At 42.5% G+C, this 16,564-nt stretch overlaps 1 protein-coding gene across 2 annotated transcripts in view; it reads left to right on the plus strand.

Annotated features, from left to right (window-relative positions):
* The window catches only part of ZBTB41 (zinc finger and BTB domain containing 41), a 744,921-nt gene that overhangs the window by 396,869 nt on the left and 331,488 nt on the right, over positions 1-16,564 (plus strand). For both annotated transcript variants that reach the window (XM_069641521.1, XM_069641522.1), the window contains one exon: positions 6,752-6,847. In XM_069641521.1, the coding sequence (XP_069497622.1) occupies positions 6,752-6,847 (96 nt within the window). The remainder of the gene's footprint in view (positions 1-6,751; positions 6,848-16,564) is intronic.

The raw sequence follows: 16,564 nt of genomic DNA on the forward strand, positions 1-16,564 counted from the left end.
GGATAGCGGCGCAACTGGCGCACATCCACGCGTGGCAGATAACCACCGACCGCCCTAGTTGGGTGGAATTGCAGCAATCGTGGCTCACTCTCCCCCTGCGGTTTCTCCCACACATCCCGCCCTCCCTCAGAGTACAATGGGAAGGACTCCTGCCTGCGACTAAACACACTCTGAACTCCTGGAACTGGGCGCTGAAAGATAAGGGAATGCAGGGGACTGAGTCCCTTATCACCAATCTTTCACAACCTGACTTTTTCGCCCGGGGCAACCCCCCCCCCCCCCCCGAAACTTCCAGAACTGGATAGCGGGAGGCCTCAAAACCTTGGAGCAGCTGTAAGTGTGAGACCTACCTTGCACATTTGAACAATGTAAGGAGATGTTTTGACTCCAAGAAAGAGACAGATTCATGTACATTCAGCTACGTCACGGGTGCTCCCATCCCCAAACTCTCCAGGCGGCCACGCACCCCCTAACTCTCAAGGTCCTCCCAGCATGAGGCAGGATTTCCACCCTATACAGACGATTCCTAGGGGACTTCCTGGCTTCAAATACCCGATGTATGGCCCAGTGGGAGGCTGACCTGGGACACCCGGTTGAGGACCAGGCCTTGGTGGATATCTGGACACGAGCACCCACATCATCCGCTTGTGTCACCAACAGAGAATGTGCATACAAGAACCTGCTGCGCTGGTACTACTCCCCCTCAGGCTCCACTATATGAACCCCTCTGTCGACTATGCTTGCTGGAGAGGATCCGGCTGACCTTTTTCCACATGTGGTGGACATGCCCAAAGATCCAACAATTCTGGAAAGTATGCTTAGTCACCATTGAACAGATCACCCAGACAGTTCTCCCTCTGGAGCCTGAGCCCATCCTCCTAGGGGTCCCGGTTTCAGGGATCTATCCGCGCTCCGGAAACAGAGCTAAACTGCTGACTCAATGCCTCTTTGTGGGGAAAATAGTGCTCGCCCGCTCCTGGAAAGCCCCAGACGGCCCCTTCATATCCCATTGGTGGGGGAATTTATAGGATATATTGATCGCGAAGAAGGTAACAGCGGAGAGGGCCAGAGTCCTCCATCGCTTTCAGAACATTTGGGTCCCAGTACGGGAGTATGACCAGAAATTTCCCGCATTGACTTACAAGCCTACCAATATCTGGTGGGCCCTGAGGGACCGGGAAGCTCCCTGAAAAGGGAGCATAGCCAAAGCAGACGCAAAACAGACAAACCAACGGGAAGTGTCCCCAGACTAAGGGCTATGGAGGGCGGCTGTTGGGGAATTGGAGGGAATTGCTGGATGTGCTTTACATATCTTGTTTACGCTGTACTGTTGTCACCCTGCCTTAGTTTAAAATAAACATATAAAGTACTGTCTTTAGTTTTTTCTTGAAGACCTCTGTGTATGATATAACTCTTAATGAGGACACTAAGGCGTTCCATGCCTGGGGGGTCGCAAAAACAAAGGCATCATCCCTTGCCTTCTTGGTCTTACATTAGGGGATGGTAAGAAGATTGGAATCATCTGATCTAAGAGCTCGAGCGCTGTGTTTTATTGTGATGGCTTCTTTAAGATAGGCAGGCATTTGGCCCTGCACACACTTATGGGTGATAAGAAGCAGCCTGAAGGGAACCCTGGCCTGAATTGGGAGCGAGTGGAGACTTCTTCTTGCTTCTGACACAGGATCTCTTTTCTTAAGGCATTTAACAACCCTCTCTGTTCTGAATTACCTGGAGACTGTGAAAGTCGTATAGAGGAAGGCCCACCAGGAAGCTACAACAATAATCCAGTTTGGAACCTATTATTGCCTTTGCTAGTGTCTGAGTTTTTTTCAGATATGAACGGTCTGAGAAGGCGGAACAATTTGATAAAATATAAGGCAGAGGAGGTCAGACTGTTACCCTGGGCTTTCATATTCAAGTTTTTATCTAAATAGATACCCATGGTCTTCACCTTACTCATGACCTCGATGTTACAATTATCTATGTTAAAATTGTTGTAAATTGGTCCCAATATCTCCAGTTTGGTCTCTGACCCAACTAATAGAAGCTCAGTTTTAGGGCCATTAATGGCCAAACCTTTGGCCACCATCCAATGTTGAATCTTTTGATAGATTTGAAATGTTTCGTCCTCCTGGTGTGATCCCGACATGGGTATGACACACTGAGTGTCGTCCGTGTAATTCGCGAATATGATCCCTTCCTGTTCCAACATCTGAAAAAATTGGATCATAAAAATATTATAAAAGCAAGGCGACACACTTGCTCCCTGCGGGACTCCATACATGAGGGTTGTAGGTTTAGCTTTTGCGAGATCGCTAGCAACCCTAACCTGCCTCCCCTTCAAAAAGGAGGAGATCCAATCGGTCGACTCTGAGGAGAACTTGGCATTATTCCTTAACCTGGTGGACAAGATGGTATGGTCCACCAGGTCAAAGGCCGCCGAAAGGTCGAACATCATGAGTATGGAAATGTAGCCCTTATCCATACTCGGAAGGAGATGAGACTTTAGAGCCAGAAGAGCAGTCTTGGCTCCATGATTAATTCTGAAACTCGATTGATAGTTGTGAAGAATATGAATATTGAAATTTGATTGTAAACCACTCTGTCCAGAATTTTTAACAGAAAGGTGGTGTTGGTAATGGGTCTGTAATTCGAAGCAGTATGTGGACAGAGATTAGGCTTCTTCAAGAGTGTGGTAATCCAGGCATTTTTTTATGTTGTCTGGAACCCTATTAAGAGAAAAGGAAGAGTTGACAAATTTGGCCAATGCAGGAATAAGAATGGGGGAGCATTCCTTTATCATAATGGAGGAGCAGGTGTCCCCCTTACAACTCATACTTTTGAGTTGAGTAATGGTTTTAGCCAATTCTTCTTCCGAGATTGGCTGAAAGTTAAAAGTAGGCTGCTCCTTATCATTGGTCTCAAGAGTATGTAAGTTGTCCTCCAGTTCTTGTTTGGTCATAAGTTTTCTTTTTTTTCCCTAAGTTACCTCTCTAATGTTTTCCAGTTTGTTAAACAGGGCCTGCTGAATTTCTGTACACCAGGACTTGTTTTTAAGAATGAAATCTTTAGTGGGGCCAGGTGTGTGTGATTGTTCCTTTAAAATTTTAAAAAGTTCTTTGCTATCAGATTTGGCGTTCACTATTCTTGTATTAAAGGACTCTTTTTTTTAGCTGTAAATACAGCTGATTTGTACTCTACTGCCGCCCTTTTGTAGGCTGCTAAGCTGAGTGGTACTCAGTTGGCGCAAGGCATAGAAAACCTGATTTTTTGGGGATTTAAGTTCCTTGAGATCATTGTTAAACCAAGGATTTCTAACATAGGTGATTGAGTCTTTACTTTTATTGGTGCGAACTTCTCTGTAGCTGAGTCAAGAGAATTCATGAGAGTGGATGAAATGTCTTCTAGATTACCTATAGTACTGATTTTTCTAATAAGGGCAGAAGCCCAGTTGGTGAGACTAGCAAGATTCAGGTTTTTGCGACTTATAACAGCTAATGCCACCTTGGGCTGAATAACTTTTTTACTGAAATAGTCGGTCTGTAGCTGAAAACATATACATGAGTGGTCAGACCGTGGGCAGGCCTTAATCTCTGTCAATTAGGGTCAGATTGATGGAAGAAACCCAATCCAATGTGTGTCCCTTAATGAGTCGGTGCTCTAATATAATGGAAAAAGCCCAATGAGTCAAGTGTGCTCTACATAACTTTTGCAGTGGCAAAAGGTCAGGTTAAAACCCTGATTGGATGAATACGCTACTGGAAGGGAACAGCCAACCATAATATGCTTTATCATTACCCAAATCTACATAGGCCTACACATTATAGAAACATTTGACACAAGTTGGCTTCTCGAACTTACAACCAATACTAAAAAGACTGTCTTCAAATGTTCAGGAGGGTGCTTCCAAAAACGATAAGCATTGGCAAAGGCAATACATTTGGCTGTTGTAGGGTGAAAACATTTTATGAGTTTGTGTACACAGGCACACTTGGGTAGATGGGGATATGTCGAGGGGAAAGCAGAGAGAGTGTAGAGAGGTTGGAGGAGGGGGAAGCAAATGTGAGGATTGGTGAATTAATGTTTGAGGCTAGATGAATGGGTAACGTTATAGTGATGGAGAGATGAGTGAAATATTTTGAAGTTCAATTAAGAAGTTCGATTAAGATTAAGAGTAGATGATAGTGTTAGGATATTGGATGGATAAATGCATACGTGTGATATAGTTGAATGGATTATTGAAAACGAATGTAGGGATGGAAAAACGTTTGAGGATAGGCATAGCAATAAAAGTGTGAGCATGGTTGAATGAGCGTGCCGCAGTGCAAAGCAAGGCTGTCTCTTGAAACCCCCATAGCTTACGGGTAGCAACCAGGAAGTTTAGACCCTGTGTGACACCGCGTGTGAGCTATGAGAGCGACATCTGTTTTGTTAACTTAACTAAAGCCTAGAAGGTGACATGATGAATGAAGGCATTCCAACAGCCGCCCGCCATCCCTGTATCCGCACTTTAGATTTATGTGGAGAATACAAGATGCGGTTCAGCTGTTCATTCTATGAGCAGCCCTGCCTTAGGTTCTACGCAGCTGACACTGTGCTACCCTACGTGATGCACTGGAAGGCAGTGTTTGATGCCAGGGAAGGGGGCAGTTGGTGGCTCGTGAAGAGGGATTTGCATTTTAAATGTTTCAAGGTCAGTGGTGTCTTCTGAACATTTTCAGTAGAGAGGCATAGATATTTCTTTCTAATTGGTGCCAGGGACTGAGTGTAGTGGTTGACCCCTAAGTAATGTGGGAGGGGACTGGGGCATCACCCCAAGATTTTAATTAAATAATAGTTTTAAATGGTACATTTTGCAACAAACCTGTTGAGAAAAATCTGTTAGAAATCCTCACTATTTATAGTCAATTCAGTAGGGCAACACATGAGTGATACAATAGACTCCAGATCGGCAACAATACACAGGAACATTTTACATTTTCCTGATACCTTTCTCCAGATCATATACCAGCATTCCCAATGTTAAGCTTTGTTAAGTTGGTTGCACAATAACATAAACCGCATTCCCACCTTTACACACTTTCTTAATGCCTGTGGTCACAGTATATGCCATCATTCCCATTGTGAAACACCTTCATGACTCTGGTGGCCACAATATAAGTCATCATTCCCACTGTAAAACTTTCACGATTCTTCAGCTGTGCCCATAATATTTGCCTGCATTGTCAAATGTTCCACACATTGTTGTAATGTTTTCTTACTATAGTGCACAAGCACCTTGCTTCAGTACAGTAAAGACACCTTGTCTTGGGGACATTGGAAAAGAGTGAATAAGTGCCCACCCTCTCACCATTTTTCACATGCAATGCATGAAAGTGTCAGACTTGAATCTTTTGTGCATTGAAAAAAAAGGATCCACTACTATACACTACCCACTTCCATCATCACTATGAGGGTGGAAAAGTATAGAAAAATTCAAATGAGAACAAATTATTTTTCTGTAATACCACCACCATTCTAGAAATACTGTTACAACTGGTCCCAGTGTCATTTCTGTAATGGAGCCGATTTGTTAAGTAGCTGCAGCTGTGGTGGTAATTACTGCTGGTGGTATTTCATCCAAAAATGTTATCTAAACTGTAAGGAGAATTTAATGAAACATTTACGAACTCAGTCTTGTATGTAAAGCCAAAGTGAATATGCAGCATATTTATGTGAAAAAAGGCTCCTCGGTTTTATTCCCAGCACAAGCACACAGGAATGATGCATGCAAAACACTCAAGGTGCGACATATCAACTGTGGGTAGCCCACCCATTCATGTGTCTGTATTTTCATCTTGGGACATCTATAAATAAAGCACTACATGTCCTTGAATGCAAAGCAAACACCAGGACTGAGTCAATCCAACCAACATGGAACAATTTGAGAACATGCACAGTGCTCCCTGAAAGTAAGCCTTTAAGGTTAGAATTATTTGCATGCCTAGAGCACCTTATTGCCACTTTATGAAACAGAGCCCATTTTACCTTCATCTGTATATTTATTTAGAAATAGACCCCCCCCTCCACTCATACCACCATGAATGCCTCTCTGCTTAGAATCACTGCCCCAGAAAAAGAAAACCTGAACACACATTGATAATATAGCCCTTTCATGAGGTATTAATCCCCTCTACAGAGGCTCCTAAAACAGCAGGAAAAAAGCCCTGGAAGCTTTTCTGCAGACCATCCCCCCCCCCCCCCTGTTTTAGAGCTAATTTGCCTACCTGACAACCTCTCCCAAAATATTAACATTTAAATTCTTTGACAAAATATGTGTAGTGTTTTCTGCCATGCTCGGAAGTAAGCTTGGAACATTGAGTAACAGTGGAACACTGACCTGCCCGGTATTGTAATTGCATCATATGTGAGATCAAATAAGGGATACATTTTAGTCTTTTCTACTTGCGTATGTGTGAAAAGCATCTTTTTCATGTCCATATAGCTGTTTGGTAGCAGAAGTCGCATCTCCTCTCTCAGGTCTACCGCAAGTAGGGATATGGCATCTCCACCTTGCGAAGTAAAGTGGTAGAATGGAAATCATCCTTTTATGATCTCTGACTGCATAAGGAGAGGTATTGTTGCAGAGAAGGAAGGATACAGTTTGTGTCCTTAGGCATATCAGGAATGTAGCAATTATGGGAGGCAGTCACTCAACAACATAATGCATACTTTATTTTCTTATTTGTGGTTTATATTTTCTCAAATGCAGAACAACGTTGAAAGAGCACATGAGAATTCACAGCGGAGAGAAGCCACATCTATGTAGCATTTGTGGGCAGAGTTTTCGTCATGGAAGTTCATACAGGTACAAAAAAACTAGAGTTATGGTTTTGTGTTTTTGATAAATGCTTGGTTCCTGAAACTGTATTTTGCATAATAATCTATCATACATGTAGCTCTTTCATCAAAGCATGTTACCCTGTTTTTACGTACAATTAATAGTTTTCAAGCAACCTTTGTGTGTGCTTTTTATTTATTTTTTATAAACCTCAGAAGATTTTGGCATTGGTTGCACATCATATCACATACTATAGTAAACAGAAAATGGCGGACGATTAAATTGCAGAGGCATGTAACAGTAATAAGAATGACATGTTGTGCCTTAACTGGACAGTATGTGCAACTTTTCCATGAAAACACAATTCTTGAGACTACAGGGTGTTTTTTAAAAACATAGACCCTCAAACTCTGAGCTATCTACCACAAAGTAATTGAGGTATTTGATTCCTTAACCAGCCTTATTAATACATTTTGAAATAATATAGTGCCATTCTAGAACTAAATGTCTGCTTATATAAACCATATTGTAGGTATTGATGATGGCCCAAATGATAGGTTACATGCTACTTCTTGCTTCATTGCCAATTGTCCTGAAATGTTTACCACTGTGTGAACTTCAGACACATTTCAGAGGGGGAAATATGATTTAAAGGAAGAAAATGCAACTTTGCAAAGATTAAAGTATCCATAAAATCATTCTTTTACAAAGTATAATGTCACCTTATTAATATTGTCTGTGTAAATTGACAAAATCTTCTGTTAGCTCACACATTTTCCTTTCAATGTGAATGTTGGAATTCAAGGCATCTAATAGAGAAAAGTCTGAAACATTTCTCTAGTACAACATTGACGAACGCTTGAGTGTACAAGAAGAAATGACTGTCAAATCCTCTTATAGTCTCTGTTCCACTTTTCTCTCACCAACCTAGAAAAGATTTGATCCACTTAGTTATGAGGATTTTCATTTATTTCCTCTATCCTAGTGATGAAAAAGCAAAGGTATTTATTTGAACTCCAGACATCAAGATTTCCCTTGAGGTTTTGATTTAAGTGGAAATACAACAGGTCGTGTTTTAACAATTTAGTGTGGAATTCAATTTGCCATTCAGCCAACAATATGTTCTTTTTGAACACAGAACAGTACTGGCAAAATCTTATTTTGGGCCATTGTATGTAGTCCAATCTGTAGCATTAAAGATCATGATTTGTCTGGAATACATGTATTTGAAGGAAAGCCAAATGATTTGACAATTCCTCAGATACCTTTTTTAGAAAACTACATTACATGAGTTCCACTTCTGGTTCTATAATGTTGGCAACTTGGAGGGACTGCCCACAAAGACATTGGCTAAAGACCCACGTCTCTGAGCTCATCCTTGAAATAAAAGGATGTGCTGCACTATCTAAGAGAAACTGAACCATAGTTCTGGAAGCACGCTAGTAGTTAAATGAAATAATCTAGACTTTGCTTTACCTGTTCAGAAAATAGAATACATTTTCTTTCAATTAGTGCATACATGTTCTAGCCTGTAACCTATCATTTGTGCCCTCAGAGGCATGCAATTGGATAATAATTAAAAAATGTTGATGTGACCCTGGACCTTATAGGTCCTAGGTGCACAAACTGATACTCACCCTCTCTGTCTAGAGTGAATAGTGTGAATAGTGTATGTGTAATCTGAACCACTTCAGCATGTCCCTCGAGAGTAAATAAACCTTGTTTGGTGATCATGAAAGTTATATGGGGGAATTGCACTCTCTTAATTTCCACACCAAGGGTAGTCATGGAGAGGCATTGTTGATTGGGTGTGTCGTATGGGGAGAGATTGGTACCAGCAATTTTGACGTGTATTTACAAGTCAGGTACATAGTTAACACAAACCAAGGCTGAGCCAAGAGGAATCTTATCGTTAAAGGACTGAGAAGGTATGTTCTTTGCTTTTGTGGCAGTATGAGAGAATCTGTATATACATTTTGTCCATATAAGCATCACACTAAAGATTTTGTAATGGGTGGCCATTAGTACACCTATATTATGCTCTCCTTTTTTAAGACTAAACATAATAATTTTGCAGCTGGGTCTTGTCACTTACCACTGCTTGTTGTGCAGTGTCTGCTGGGTTCCAACATGTGCTGTCAATTAGAGGATTTAAGGTATGCTGGAAATGCAAGTCGGATATCTTCTGCCAGTTCATAGCCTGTGTTTGAGGCCTACACACACGGTATCCCTACAAAATATCCCCACCAAAAATATTGGCATACATACAGCCGTTTGTCTCGCCATAGGCAATATTTTTTGGGAGGATATTTTGTGGGAGCAGGGGTTGCGGGGGTGTCCCCCGTACATTTTAAAATAATGCGGGGGGGTCCCCCGCAGGGTCCATGGGTCAATATCACCGCAAAAATATGGCGATATATTTGTATCGCAATATTTCTACGGGGATATTAACACATGGAACCTACACACACACAGTGCACCTTTTCTCCCTCTAAATTTCTCTTTTCAGTGCAGGCTTAATCGAAGTTAAGGGCCTGAGCACAGCAAGGGTCCGTTAACGAGGCCGGCGGGCCGTTACCTACTGGGTGGGCCCAGCCACTGAGGGACATATCGCCATTAGTACCCATGTAGATTCCTACATGGGTGTTAATGTTTGTTTTACATTTTCTTTTCTAAAAAGAAAGGAAAACATACCTTTATCTTGCCACCCGACGCTGCACATTGCCTTCAGCCAGAAGGCCTGTTTTCAATGTTGATGACAGGAGGGGACTGCCCTACTAAAGGCACTGGGCAGAGACGGGCATCGAGATAAAGGTACGTCTTACTTCATTTTACAAAATAAAAAATAAAACCATTAGCACCCGTGTAGCAATCTACACGGGTGCTAATAGGAAGGGAGAGTGTGGAGCCAGGAAGGGAAGCGCCCGAAACTAATGAAAGTGCTCGGAACACAGTCTTTTCCTTTGTGAATACAGCCCGCGTTAGCAGCATTTTCATTGGCTACAGGCTCCTCCAAGAGTGCTAATGTGTGATGGAAATATTTTGTTGCCCTTTGTCCTCCATTGAGATTTCCAGAATTTGGCACATGGCCCCAAATTATTTAGAGAGGAGATAAACCTAACTGAGACGGTTTTCGTTGCTTATTCTAGTTCCATATATGCTGTCAGTTCCCACTTGAGCTACCTACAAAGCCTTACACAAGCTTGCTTTGAAGAGCATTTGTGGTTCTTATGTTTGTCTAATATGGCAATATTACTTCACATCAGAAGTGCTTAGTTGTTGTCTCAACCCAATATCTCAGTCTCCCATGAGGTGCTCCATGAGCACAAACCTACCACTGATGGAGATTAATTGTGATATAGCCATAAACCAAATTGTCACAAGACTTTGCATGCAGCAGCTGAGTCAAATGTGTAAAAGATGCTGAGGCAGAAGGAAGGCCTCATCGTTAATGACATGACACGCATTACCCCTTTTTACATTACAAGTCATTAAGGTATCTAAGTTCTGCAAAATCGATTCCTGTGCTTGTGACACCTCTGTGTCCTTTGAGATACTTCTTGAATCAAATCTTGGGCGACTCATTCGGTCTGTCACAGAAAGCATGGCTCATAGGCCACAGCCTTTGTGAGGTGCATTTTGGGACTATTTTTGGTAATTCAAATAGTTCACATCTATAGTCCCCAGGGTGTCCTTACTAGATTATGCAGCCATGCACTTCAAGGCTGGAGAGCCTTGAAATCCCTTGCAATCTTAATGCACAATCCGCTGGATTATGTGTCATGCTCCTCCCTGATTATCCATTTCCTTTTTAAGTGCAATTGGGAGTTTCGAAAAACACTTCCCTGCAGCAAGGGCCCCTCTGCCCTTTAGAGGAGGTTGTGGAAAGCTCTTCTTGGTGGTGATACTTTGTATTTACACTGTTTTGGTGGCTGCAGTGGTTGTTGCTCTTCCTGCCAGAGCCCTTGCCAAGCCATACCAGGAAAGAGTTCAGAGTAACGGAACAATAGGTGAGGTATCGCTAGCCGTTGGAAGCTAGTTCAGTCACAGATTGAATTATTGTGAGCAGTGATTGGTGGCAAGACAAGTGGTTGGTGCCTTTGTTCCTTTCCTGTGCAGCGGGTGATTGTGGGGAGTGTGCGACAGGGTTCAGGGGATGTGCCGGTTCGTGCGAGAAAGCTTGCACCTTTTAAATGGTGGGCTGCTGAGATTTTAAATTGTTCTCATGTTAGTCTCCTGATCGTCCGTTCGGGTGATATGCCAGGGTTGTGAAGGGTGGGAGCGGTCAGAGTTTATTTTGGGTATGAATTTGGTATGATTGTGTTGCAGTCTTAGACCGTTATGTACACCCGGATGGCATTATCTTCCCCTCGTAGTGCATGCAGGATGGGAGAGTAAAAGGACGAGGATTATGGGAGATAAATTATGAAGATCAAAATTTAGCAGTCCGGGGAAGAGATGTCTACTCCTGTTCGATGAGGTGAGCTGGGATGGTTTGAAGCTGTTTGAGGCATGTTGCCTTAGTGCCCAGTTTGCATCCCTGGAGTGTGAATAGTAGTAGTGCCCAGTTCAAAGGTCTGTACTTGGGCCTAATAATTTGAGCCACGGCCCATAATACCCAGTACAGCTATTGCTCAAGTAAAATACTGTGCAAAGAAATATGCTCATTGAGTCTGACTATATTTTGATATAGCACTGCAAAGTACCTTGACATTTCTATGAAGAGTATTGATCTCAAAGGGAGAGTGACCTCCAATACATGTCTCGACTGAGTTCAAACCTCTTTCATTGCCAGCAGCTCCCTTTACATAAAATACACATTCCTTTCATAAGCAGTACGTGTTTGAGACTAATTCCACAATTGTATGCTACAAATGACCATCATCCCAGATGTTCATCAATATGGCACTTGTAGTTCTGAAACCTCTGTACAAGCTACAAAAGGTTCAGAGGTAGAAAGATTCCCAATGAGTGAATCTGAAGGGATGCCTTCTCAAAAGCTCTAAATACGTCTTCAACTTGATTCAGTTGAAACCTCTGTTGTAAATTGCGTCTTCCTAAAAATACAAGAATACTCTCAAACGAATCATTGTGTATAAAGTGCTGATACAAAATTTCAAAGCCTAAAAACAAATTGAAATTCCTACACAGATGCATTCACAGGCCACTTGACCACAGCTGCAATCTTTTATAGATGCGTGTCCAATCCATTGATTGACAGTGTGAACCCCAGATTATTCATGCTAGGGAGAATTCTCAGAAATGTGCTAATTCCCTCCACCTTAGAGACCCCAGTAACTTTTCTGGATTTTGAGGACTTGATTTTTTTAACCTGGAGAGAGGGAGTCCCTTTTTCCCACTCTCTCGTGTATTTTTAATGTGATTTTTGAACTCTGTGTTTCTTTTGGTTGTGGAGTCTGACAAACACCATAGGCATCATCTTTTACATTGTGTCACACAGCACCTTCAGTGCAGTGACACAGGGAAGTCTTTCAGATTTCCCAAAGGTTTAAATAATCTCTCTTGGATAAACTACTGTTTCCAAGAGCAGTAAAGTGAAATTGACTTTACTTGCATTTGTAACTTTCTAGACCCAGCACAAAATATCTTACATTAGGGTGCTGGAGGGGTTACTTAGTATCCCCTGTGTCTAGCTTCTCATGTAACGTTTTTATGTTACCCTTTTCTCACTGAATGGCTGGTGGTAGTGGTTTACTTTTAACTACTGTGGTGTGCATTTACCGCGGGCTTCGTTCGCAGCTGCAGTAAAGCACCCAAGGGTGCCATTTTTGTCAAAATGGCCCAAGTCTTCTTTTTTTTGCCATTTCTTTGTGGAAAGGTCCTTCTTGAGATTTACTCTCTACGCTAAACCAGGTTTAGTCCCATTTTTCACTTTGCCTTTGGCAGGATTCACGAGTGAAGCCCGCCTCTGGCTCCAGGGTGATCGGGGTGGGCAGGAAGTGTAAGTGAGGGAGGTGCCCAAAACTCCCCGTACTTAGTCTCCTAGAAGACCCAAATGCACACTGTGATGATTGGCCGGCTGACTGTCTGGCAAGGACAGTCACCCTGCTGGGTTACTAACAGCTAGGCTAGAATGAATGGGAGAGAACTGAATAAAAGGCGAGGCTTTTGGCTTGGAAGGCAGAGTCGACCACTGGACGAAGGAACTGAAGAAGAACTTGACGAGGACGCCTTCTGCAACTCCTGGACCGTTGGTTTGCCCGGTGAAGCCCTGCTGCTGTGCTGAAACTCCAAATTCGTATTGACAGAGAAGCCCCTGCAAGGACAACTTCTCCCCTTGAGTTGGTGGGACCAATCAACTCCAAAGTAAGCCACCGGGACATTCTCTCGGAGCTGGTTGCATTTCCACAGAGCTGCTGCTGGAAACTGAAACACCAGGGAGAGGAACACCAGATTGTGTGCGTTGCTTTTAAGTTGGCCAAGTTCTCCAGGAAGATCCTCCGAACTCCTAGGAAGCAGGACTGACCGAGCCTGAGCCCCCTCAACAGAGTGCGGGACCCCAGAAGCAAGAAAAATCCATCTCGACAGCGAGAAACCGCAGTGTTGCTATTTGCGGTAGTCCCGAGGAGCTGAAACACTAAAGTGCCACTTGTTGGAAAGATTGCCGGTTGCGAGTCCCATTGCAGAGCAGGAGTCCCCAGACGTCCTCCCTCTTGTCCCCACGACTGAGGCCCAGGAACATTGAGATCTGCAGAGCTGTACTGGAACTGAAGTCATCTGCTGCACTTTTTTCTTCAGTACAAAGGTACTGTAAAGTCTGAAAGAACTTAGCTCTCATTGTAGAGTTGCTTGCTTCTTCTACTACTCACAAGTCTAAACAGCTTGTGGCCCTACATTTGATTCTTCTTTTCTTCAAAGACTTCTAAAACATTGTGCAAATACTTTTCTACTTACCTACCAGAAGTGCTTCATCCCATATAAGACTTTTGCCCATTGACTTTGGCTTAGCCTGTATACTGAATGACTCTGCTGAGGGGGGGATCCACAATTATTTGCCTGCATATTTATGGTCTCTTATTTGTTCTAATAACCTTTTCCTTTGACCAAGTTCTAAAAGTATTCTAAATGCAAACAGTAAGATTATGAATGTCCCCAGAACCCTAACTATTGAAGTCACCTGAGGGTGTAGTTGTGTCTGTGGGCCATCCCAACAGGGTCGTTACTGATTTAGAAACTAAGAGTGTACAGTTTTGAAGTGTATTTGTGTGTTGCCTTTATAGGGCTCCCTTCTGACGAAGGCTTATTCTAACTGACTGATAAATTAGTAATTGTTTATTCAAGAAACCTTGTGTGTAAGTGTGCATTTGAATACTACAGCTCACATTGACACCTCTTGAGATGAGCCTGGCTGCTCAACACACTACCAACCTGTGTAGTACAAGCTTATACCAAAGGTTGGGTTCATATTACCTGTAGGTCAGGATTGTTGTAGTGCCCAAAAGGGTACTGCATACAATCTTTGCCTAACACTTCACCAGCTCATTCTCATATGAATGTACCCTTCTCCATCTTGATAGAGCTAGCTCATAGTATCTGCATAACCTGGCACACACCATCTCTATGTTGACACAATGAAACATTATCCAAGTAAATTATGCACAAAATGCATATGAAATACAGCCTTTCACTTGGCGCCGGCCCTTATGTGCACAAGGTGATGAACATCTTGAATGGCCAACAGAGAGAGTAAAAATAAAACAAAATAAGTGTTCTCCTTACAGGACTTTAGATGAGACACATCAACCATGTCTTTTGTAGTCTTACTTGTTTGTGCAATGTGATTTTCACTATCATAAGATCTTCGTTTGTATCGATATTCATTAAATTGCTCTGCCTTTGTGCAGGATACATGAGCACTTTTGGGTAAAATATCTTTTTGAAAATATTAAAGCCAAATAAAAATATATATATAAATGGACCATATGGCTTTCTTTTGCTTTTTTATTTTATTATTCCTCCATTGAAACACATTAGTGCTGCTTTTAGAGGGACATAGAACTGTTTGTACCCAATATAATACAAGAAGGAATTAGTCAGTTCAACATGGACAAAGAAAAAGATTAACTTGAAGGATGCCGGGCTCCACCAATACCCCTTTATGTAGTGTAATAATTGTTCAGCCTCTGTATTTATTTTCAATTTTGGGCACTACTGAAGATTTCAAGCTTTTTTCTCACAAACGTTTTTTCAAAAAACAACTTTTTAATTTCACCACCTTTTCCTTTTTCGTTTTCACAAACTTTTTGTGGTGGTATTTTTTTTTTCTTTACTGCAACTCTAATCTGGTGTCCCTCTGCCCCTTCCTGCAGCAAGATGACACTTTTTGATATATGTATCTCCTATAGTGCCCACAATTTAGGAAAGACACCCATGCTGTTTGCATAGTTTGAATCTGACATTATGGAGGAGTGCTCAAAATGTCAAATACCCTTTGGGATTCTGCAGGGCAGGGATGGCGTTGGGTTGCTAGCCAGGTTGACTTCCCCAGAGCACTCAAGGACCCATTCCGATCCTTGTGCCTGGAAACAGGACAACATAAATAGAGAAGCCAAGTTTGCTTTCATCACCCCTCGGAGTCACTGAGAGCACGAGTGGCATAAAGAACATCCGCCATGATCAGATGATTTTGAGAACTTCGATGACACTAATCCTGACAGTGAGAGATGTTTGTTTTTTAGGGACTCATTGGCTGTGGGAGCAAAAACTCCCAACGTGAGAAACATTGATGGCAAGACAGTGTTCACTGTCAAGCTCCAAGAATCCGTTCTACTGCAAGAAGCTCTATGTCAACACTATTGATGATGAGGGTTTCTACATGAGTTGCAAAGAAGCCCTGAGCTATGCCACCCCCACTGTGCCTCACGAAGAACCTCAGATGCCACTGCATTATCCCTCACAGCTGCGAGAAGACATAAGTGTGCCTCGTGGCCCCAGCATGCTGAAGGATCCAGAAAGGAATACGAAACACCACAACACACTGGGTCTGATTATGAGTTGGGAGGTGTTACCTGTGGAAATATCTCCAAACTAGTTCACTGTTAGCACATGCATTGATTATCGGGTGGCCTGGTAGGTCAGCAAGATTACAAGTCATGCAGACCTTTCCATTGTTCGCTATTGTGGAGCCTCAAAGGACTCCATGGGTTCTGGTAATTACAGCATGTGGTACTGTTTTTGTATGGCGATAGAAAACACCACACAAAAGCAGCTGTTTTTTTTTTCGGGAACAAAACTCTGATTTAGGCAGAGTGATACAAAAGCCGGTATTATAATTTACTGGATGTTTTACCACTACAGCCACGCTCGAAATGTGGCCCATTGTGTTAGGAAGGCTCTGTTTATTTTGCTTGATTATAAATTCCTCCACACTACGCCCCCAGTTCCCTCCAATCCCTACAATGATGGAAATAAAACAGCTTTCAACAATAAGGAACAATGGGTGAAAAGGGAAATAAGAAAGGAATAGAGGTCTCGTCCAAACGCTAAAACCAAGACCTGGGAACAAGAATAAGCAGATAGATGATAATGCTCTTCCTAAACTGGCAACCAGTGAAACGTCTGCTTCTTTGTGGGTGAAATGATGGCAAAGAAATCTATGCTACGGTACTGGAAATCCTTCACATGCATGTATGGGGACAACTGAGTCAATGAGATACTGGCTCTTTCAACTTTAGAACAAGCCATCAACAGATACAATGGGGAAGCTGACCCACTTAATGATAG

Source organism: Ambystoma mexicanum, chromosome 1q (genome assembly GCF_040938575.1).
Source record: "Ambystoma mexicanum isolate Mex_15411 chromosome 1q, UKY_AmexF1_1, whole genome shotgun sequence".
Taxonomy (NCBI): domain Eukaryota; kingdom Metazoa; phylum Chordata; class Amphibia; order Caudata; family Ambystomatidae; genus Ambystoma; species Ambystoma mexicanum.